At 39.0% G+C, this 8,363-nt stretch overlaps 1 protein-coding gene and 1 pseudogene across 1 annotated transcript in view; one reads left to right on the plus strand and one right to left on the minus strand.

The window, feature by feature from the left end:
• Positions 1-6,924, minus strand: part of SLC9C1 (solute carrier family 9 member C1) — a 103,242-nt gene extending 96,318 nt beyond the window's left edge. The window contains exons 1-2 of the mRNA XM_045851906.1: positions 6,774-6,924; positions 5,531-5,631 (exon numbers count right to left, since the gene is read on the minus strand). Of these exons, the coding sequence (XP_045707862.1) occupies positions 5,531-5,631; positions 6,774-6,924 (252 nt within the window). The remainder of the gene's footprint in view (positions 1-5,530; positions 5,632-6,773) is intronic.
• LOC123827143 lies at positions 2,091-3,826 on the plus strand (annotated as a pseudogene).
• Positions 6,925-8,363: the final 1,439 nt, after the last annotated feature.

The following is an 8,363-nucleotide window of genomic DNA, read 5'->3' on the forward strand; positions in this document are numbered from 1 at the left end:
GCTTCCACTATGAAGATAGTTTTTTGATTTCTTATGTTCTAAATCACTGATTTGATTCTCAGCTTCATCTACTCTACTGTTGTTTCCCTGCCAATTGTTCTTTATTTCAACTAATGTATCTTTCATTTCTGACTGTATCTTTTTTATACTGTTGAGGTCCTCACTAGTTCCTTGAGCATCCTTATAACCAGTGTTTTGAACTTTGAACCTGGTAGATTGCTTATCTCCATTTTGTTTAGTTCTTTTTCTGGAGTTTTGATCTGTTTTTTTTTTCATTTAGGCCATAATTCATTGACTTATCATTTGGCAGGCTCCCTGTGATTCTATATATTAGGTAGAGCTACTACATCTCCCAGGCTTGATAGAGTGGCCTAATGTAGTAGGTGTCCTGTAGGGTTCAGTGGCATAGCTTCCCCTATTACCCAAGCTGAATACTCTAGGTGTACCCACTGTGGACTGTGTATACTCTCTTGTAGTTGAGTCTTGATTGCTGTTGGCATGTCCAAGGTCAGCAACCACCTGTGTTCTGTCTTGGGTCACACAACATAATCTACACAATGATTTGCAGATGACTGCAACTTGTGCTGGGCTTGGAGGTGCCCAGGTGAGGACAAACTGTGAACCAAGGCCAGCTGCTACTAGTGCCAGGCCTCATGCCACTTAGCAAGAGGTTAAGGGTTCACTGAAGCCAGATGCTTCTTGTCTGAATTTAGGAAAATCTGAAGCATGTGCCAAGAAAAGCCATTTGTGCATAAAAGCCACGGGAAACAGCTTGAGTGGGCCTGAAAGTTGGTTGCAGCAGGGCCTCAGGGAATCACTAGAGTAGGACAAACAGTGTGAGTCTGGTTGATGCAGTCTCAGATATGGTACCTTCCTGCCACTTCTGTGGGGAAAGGGCTCAGAAAAGGAACACTAGCCTCTACTAGCACTTATGTCTAAGAGAAAGCTGCCCCCCAGTTCTTACACTGATGCCAGACAACTCAGTTCTTCCTCATATGTATCTGATGCCTTTTAACCTGGTTTCCTGGCACTGGAGCCCACAGCAATAGAGTCTGAGTAAGTCTGTTCATGGGCTCTTTAAGAGGAACTGCCTAGGATTCTAGCAGTTGCTGTCTTCCACAGTCTCAATCCCTGCTGGTTTTTACAGCCAGAGGTTATGAAGACTTCTCCTCCTGCCATTGGAAACCTGGGCTGAGAGGCCTGGTGTGTGGCTGGGACCCCTCACTTCTGAAATATCCTTCCCAATTTTTATCTGCCACACATGGGTGTGGGACCAGGCCATTCCATGTGTCCACCCCTCCTTTCAGTCTTGATGTTGTTTCTTATTTAATTCTGTAATTGTAGGACTTCCATTCAGCTCAATTTCTGACAGTTCTGAATGATGGTTGTTCTACAGTTTAGTTGTAATTTTGGTGTGGTTGTGCAAGGAGGTAAGCCGTGCTTACATAAGTTGCCATCTTGACTGGAAGTCAAATGACTAACAATTTTGGCAGATGGAGCAAGTGTTTCTCTCTAGTGCAAGAGGCATATTTACCATATAGTTCACTGTAGTAAAGATAACATCTCCCCCTGGACAAGAGGGCAGATGAGTTAGCTGTGCATCATAAAATATTCAAGTTCTCTAAGCTCATGTTTCTTCTCTTGTAATCCAATCCATTGTGCATGCAGGTTTTGTCTGGCCCTGTTAGGTTCTCTCTGTGGGAACTGAGACTCACTGAACAGGCACAAGAAAATGCTGATACTATCTATGGCTTCTACTTTTGTGATGAATGATAAAGTCCTTTTTAACTAACCCAGGAGTTGTGTCGGTTTTGCCAGGACCATGAAACTGTGGCAGGCTAAAGTATTAGCTTGCAAGTAAAGTAAAATAATAGACCCTTCACAATTTTTGACATGTGATTTCTTCCCTTAAAGAATTATTGACAATAGTAAAGTTTATAGAAGTATTTAAAATTGAGTTCAACCAATAGGGAAAGCAGAGAGCAGACCCCAGAGAGTCTTGGTCAGCCTCACTGCCAGCCTAGTGACCATCACACCTCAAGAGGAGCCACATCTGCCTGCAGCCAGCCCCAGCCACCATCAGGGCAACCATGAGCAGTGAGATTGAGACCCAGCAGCAGCACGACGCCCCCTCCACCCCCTCCAGCACCCTCAGCACTGCCGATACCAAGCCTAGCACTACAGGCAGCAGCAGCCTAGTCTGGGCAGCCTCACATCAGCAGAAACAAGGTCATCACAATGAAGGTCTTGGGAATAGTAAAGTAGTTCAATGTAAGAAACAGATACGTCTTCATCAACAGGAATGACACCAAGGAAGATGTATTTATACACCAGACTGCCATAAAGAATAACCCTAGGCAGTACCTTCACAGTGTAAGAGATGGAGAGACTGTGGAGTTTGATGTTGTTGAAGGAGAAAAGGGTGCGGAGGCAGCAAATGTCACAGGTCCCAGTGGAGTTCCAGTGCAAGGCAGTAAATATGCAGCTGACTATAACTCTTACAGACACTGTCCATATTCAGGGGTCCTCCACCCACTTACCAGCAGAATTACCAGAATGGTGAGAGTGGAGGAAAGAATGAGGGATCAGAGAGTGCTCCCAAAGGCCATGCCCAACAGCACTGTCCCTACTGCAGGTGATGGTTCCCAGTTTACCACATGCAGACACCCTATGGGTGTGGACCACAGTATTCCTGTAATGGGGAATGAACACACTATACTTATATACAGCTACCCATATTAGTTTAAGTTAATATTAAACCCAGCTTGTTACTCTAACCTGATTTTTCTATCAAAGCTAGTTTACATGTTAAAAGTTTCTAAGTACACTTTACTAGAAGCAACGGGTTCAGCTCCTGAGTAAACCTAAGATACAGTCTGACCTCAGAGTCCCTCCAACTCAAGGACGCTGACCAAAAAGATCCATATCGGGACCAGCAAGGATACTGTTTGCATGTCCACAACTCCACCTCCTGCTGCTTCCTCTCTCTTCCCTTCTCTTAAAAACCTCTGTCTGTGCTAAGATGTTAAATTGTAAATCTCCCAGCCAGTAATCAAAGTTATATCAACCCAGATTTCAGTTCTCTTTCAAGCTTTGAGAAATGCTGGCCAAGAACCACAAGTGCCCCCTGGAGGGAGGAATGCTAATGCAAATAGAGAGAGAAAACCAGATGAAGGGAGTGGGCTTGAGAAAAAGCTACTTGAATCCCCTTTCAGCACCCCCCTCTCCTTACTCCCAAGAGAAACAGCCATGCCCACATTCCCCCTAGGAAGTCTCCCCGCTCTTGAATTCTCACCAGCTCCCTATAAGAATCACTGGCTTGACCAGAGAGGGAATATGGGTTTTTGAGCACAAGAAAAGTCACCTGTCTCCCAAATTGTCAGCAATTGAAATAGACTTCTTTCCTTTTACTCGGCACCTGTCTCCCAAATTTGGCTTTCAAGGTGACAGGCAGTCCAAATCTGGGTACAGATCATTTTCCCAGTTTCATTTTAACCCTACTGCGCAAGGAGAAGTGATGGAGGGTGCTGACAACCAGAGTGCAGGAGAGCAAGGTAAGCCAGTGAGACAGAACACGTGTCAAGGCTATAGACCACGATTCCCCAGGGGCCTTCCTCACCAAAGACAGCCTGAGACAGCAATGAAAAAATAAGGAAAATCAAGATGAGACCCAAGGTTAGCAGCCACCTCAACAGTCCATATTACAACTTCAACTGATACAGGTGCCCAGAAAACCCCAAACCACAGATGACAAAGAAACAAAAACAGCCCATCTACCCGCTGAGAATTCTTCCCTTTGGAGACTGAGCAGGGTGGGGCTGAGTAAACAAACGGCTGGCTTATCATCTCTACCATCATCTGTTGTAGTCATCCAATACAAAGAAATGATATGAAAATCCAGCAATAAGAAACGAACAAAAGATTAGAGATGAAATCCTTAAGTGCTTGCTTTTTGCCTGTTGACCAGATAACTAGAACTATCTGCATTATCTCTGCAGCATGGGTTTTTTATTATTTTTACCTAAAACTGTCTCTTTTTGGTAATGATGAAGATGTTTTTTCACCACTTTTTAATTTTATTGTATTTTTTCCATTACCATTTATTCCCCCATACCCTCTTCCACCGCCACCCAATATCCTGCCCCCTGCAATCACCACACTGTTGTCCATGAGTTTTCTCTTTTTTTCCTTTTTTTTTTTGATCCCTCCACTCCATCCCCCCCCCACCCCCTAGAACTTGATTTTTCTCAATACACTTTTACAGGTTTTTAAATTGTTTCATATCAGATCTGGTTAAGCTGAGATTTTAAGAACCTCATTTTTAATTTGTAATAAAAGCTTACAACTTGATTTTTTCAAAAAAGTCAACAAACTGTAAGCACCTGTTAAAGGTCTTAGATCTTTGTCAAAAAAATTTTTGTAATTGATTTTGTACCAAAATCATGTAGTTATAAAATCTGTTCATGACAAATAAAGTAGTAATCTGCTTTTGTTCTTATATACATATACATATACATATACATATACATATACATGGTGTGTGCCTATGTATATATGTAAACACACTTACATCACCGGTTAAGTTTGGAAAAGTCAATCATTTTCACACACATTCTTATTCATATTCTGACTGACTGGAGTAGGTGTTGGCAGAATATGGCCCCCCTGAGCCAAATCTGGCTCAGTGCCTGTTTTTGTACATAAAGTCTTATTGGAACACAGTCATGCCAATTCACTTATATATTACCTATGGCTGCTTTTAAACTACAGTAGCAGGATTGAGTAGTTGTGACTGAGATTATGTGGGTTACATAATCTAAAATATTTACTATATTTACTTTAACAGAAAAAGTTTGCCACCAACCCTTAGGTTAGAGGACTATTGTATCAATACTGCATTCTCTATCCCTTATAGTAAATACATTCCCTCTTCTCTACCTGTCTCCAGGTCTTCCTGTCTATTTAGCAATTCTAGAACTGCCTTGATTATCTCTATAGTTTGCCTTGCTCCTCACTTCCAACGCCAGATACAAGATTCAGTTTATATTTTTTGATATATTCTAAGTCAGACACACTTACAGACTAGCCTCTATTCTAATGGGAACCCCACAAAACATTCCTAACTGCAGCAATAGATTGGTTTAATTCAGACTTCTCTTGCTACTAGAGTCTTGTGCCAGCAGCTCTAAGTCTTTCTGGACTTCTATCTTGTTAACCAATTCTTGTTTAAGCTTTTGAATTCTGCTACAATCACTCATTACCCACTCACATTCTCAGTAGCTGCATGTGTACTTATTCTGAATTGCCTACCTAGATTCAGACCCAGGCTCTGTTTGACTGGGTTTAGCTGGATTTCAGCTCTTTCACACATGATTCCTTTTTCTACATATATCTGATATTATCCAGATCCTAAACATCTATCAAATGGCAAAACAGTGAAGAGGCAAGTATTTTTACAAATTTTAAAGCCATATTTGTACTTACATGAGTCGTAGCTATAGTAGAAAATATTCATATTTACTATACACACCTTGTCTGATGTAAAACTTAATATTTCAAAACTGCATCCCATTAAAAATAATATCACAGGGAGTGGAATTGGAAAGTCTTTCAAGTGTAGGTTCAAAAATGCTGCAAAAAATGTCTTTATTAAAAATAGTGAAATATTAGATTTTAAGAACTTTAATTTGATATGATTTCTTAATACTGAGGACATGAAATACTGTTCTACTACTCACTTCCTATAAGTCCTGTATTCGAAACCCTCCTTCACAGTTAAGCACACAGAATCAATGTAATTGTTAATCCATTAGATTGCTGCTTGACCTGTTTGTTCTATGAAGTATCTCATTTCTTTAGGGTTGTTAATAAATATTGCTAATGATCACTGGTTCTTGAGTTACTACTAAAATGTTTAAAGCAGTTTTTGCACATGCTATAAGTTAAGTAGTTTCTGTAGCAATCTTGCAGTGAAAAGTTAATAAATAAACTTAAATAAAATCTCCTGGCTGATTCCCAAGGTAACAATGAAAAACTAGCTACAATAATTTTCCCAATGAGAAAAACCAGCTACCTATTACTAGTTAGCTAATACACATTAGAAAACCTGAATATTTAACTTTGTTCAGTGCAATAAACAATATCACAACATTTTCTTCAGCTTAATGTTTTCTACTTCTTTTTAATACAATTACTAGCCAGGTGAAAAAATGCAAAAAAAGAAAAAAGTGCCTTCTTTTTGTTTCTACAGTGTACTTTTCTTCTCATAAGAGCTGGAAATAATTTATGTTTTATACAAAACCAATGAGACATCCTGTCAAGTGGTTAAAAAATGGCTGAAACTTTCAGAAGGCCTGTCACTTTGAAAATTCTTTATCCAAGTGGAGAAAGTGGTAGGACAGCTAACTTTAAAATGAGAATGAAACTACAATTTATGGTAATGCCGATAACAACAACAAAAAATATCTCCCAACCCTTAATTTTCTACTTATCTGTTTCAATTCTTCCCTTCATTTACATTTTTCCATAACCTAGCAAGTTAGAAGGTATGAATATTTTGAACCCAATAGAGGTAAAGAATATGAATTAGATTTTACATGTTTCTTCTCAGAGGTCAGATTATTGTTGGATTCATTTAATTGAAAATCTTGGAATAAAAGTATGAATTTAGGAACAAAATTCTAATTTCCTATTATTAGTACTTAAAAAAATCTGTATGGTGACATTTACAAAGTAAATCCATGGAATAAGCTAAAATAAAGAGTTACACCTACCTCCAATTGTGCAGATCAAAGGTATTATTAAAATGATTTCAGGGAGGTCCTGAGGATAATGAGTGAACTTAATCCTGATAAATTCCACCCACGTGCCAGTAAATCCTTTGTTAATATTAGTGAAATTGTCAATATTGGAATTAAAATCCATTTTGTTGTTTCTTACAGACCACCTGAATCCAGCTCTTATGACATTCTGCAAAATGCACCTAAGATCAAAAGAAAGTAAGATTTGCCTATTTGGTGGTCTTCTAATGCTTTTATTTAAAAAAGAAAAGAAAAGAAAAGCCCTATTTCTCCTTAATTATTTCTAGTAATATCTTAGGGTATGTCAAAATTAGGGGTGCCTCCCTTTCCTATGATGCTTTCAACTTAAATAAGATGGAAAAAATACAACCCAAGTGATAGAGACTAGCTACAGGTTAGATGAAAAAGCTTTCCAGACCGTTGGATGGAGGCCAGGTGCACAATGTTGAGTGAACACAGGGTGACACTGGTGGTTGGGTATCTCAATAATCTCTATAGGGAGGGCAGACCAGAACAAACTGTAATGGGTACAGATGCAGCCATCACCCATTTTAGCAGAGAGGGAATGTTTGACATTGTATGGGTTGCACAGTAACTTTGTTTTGTTTCACTTTATTATGGTCTCAGAATGACTTCATTGGATGTCGATATTCTGTGGGATTATTTATGGCCAACAGGAGGGTAACATAGACTAGTTGTAAGCATCGGACTGACTCTTAGTAACAATGAATGAGACCTAGCTCTGAGTGTCAGACTGGTTCCCTCATGTCAGGAGCTGCTTTTCTTGTGTGTTGGATTGTTGTTTTACTTTAAATAAATTTTAAGTTCCTAAACCTCACTTTAACATGTCAAGAGCTAGAGGTAAACCAAGGGATCTTGATAATAATACAAGTGATAGAGCAGAACAAGCTCAGCTATCCTTGTGAAAGAGAGATTCTTAAATACACATTGGAACCACTTAGAGGGTTTAAAAGACATAGGTGCCTGGGTGGTACCCATAGAGGGTAATTTAATTGGTTTGAGGCCTGTGTATTAGGAACTTTAAAAGCTTCCTGGTGGTTCTAAGGAGGAGCCATATTTAGAAACACTGCACTAGGAGAACTCCATGCCATTGTGATAGATTGGTGATAATTGTTCTTGGTTAAGAATAACTACTGAGGACACATTAACTTATTCACTGTTACTCTAGGACTAAACCTCCTGGACTTGACCCAAAAAATATTATTTTGTGTATTATAGTTATACATTCCTACATGCTTTCAGAATTTAATACACTTCAGGACTGTATTGTTTTTCAAACTAAAAGTGATGATTCATTTCCCATAAGCACTTTTTTTCATTTCTAAAATTGCTTATTTGAAAGCTTTAATGAGTTTACATATTCAATCTTAATAGATCCCTTTTAGAAAAGGATAAAATTACTCCAGGTCTTTTCCTTGAAATTTAAATTATACATATATCACTATCTTGGCTGTGAATATGTGGCAAATACTCAGTTTGGCTTCTTCAACCTCTACTTCAAATTCTCCTAACAAACATTTCACCTAAGAAATGATCTTGCCT

This window comes from Phyllostomus hastatus, unplaced genomic scaffold (genome assembly GCF_019186645.2).
Source record: "Phyllostomus hastatus isolate PE091 unplaced genomic scaffold, TTU_PhHast_1.1 phas_contig_86, whole genome shotgun sequence".
NCBI classification, from domain to species: Eukaryota; Metazoa; Chordata; class Mammalia; order Chiroptera; family Phyllostomidae; genus Phyllostomus; species Phyllostomus hastatus.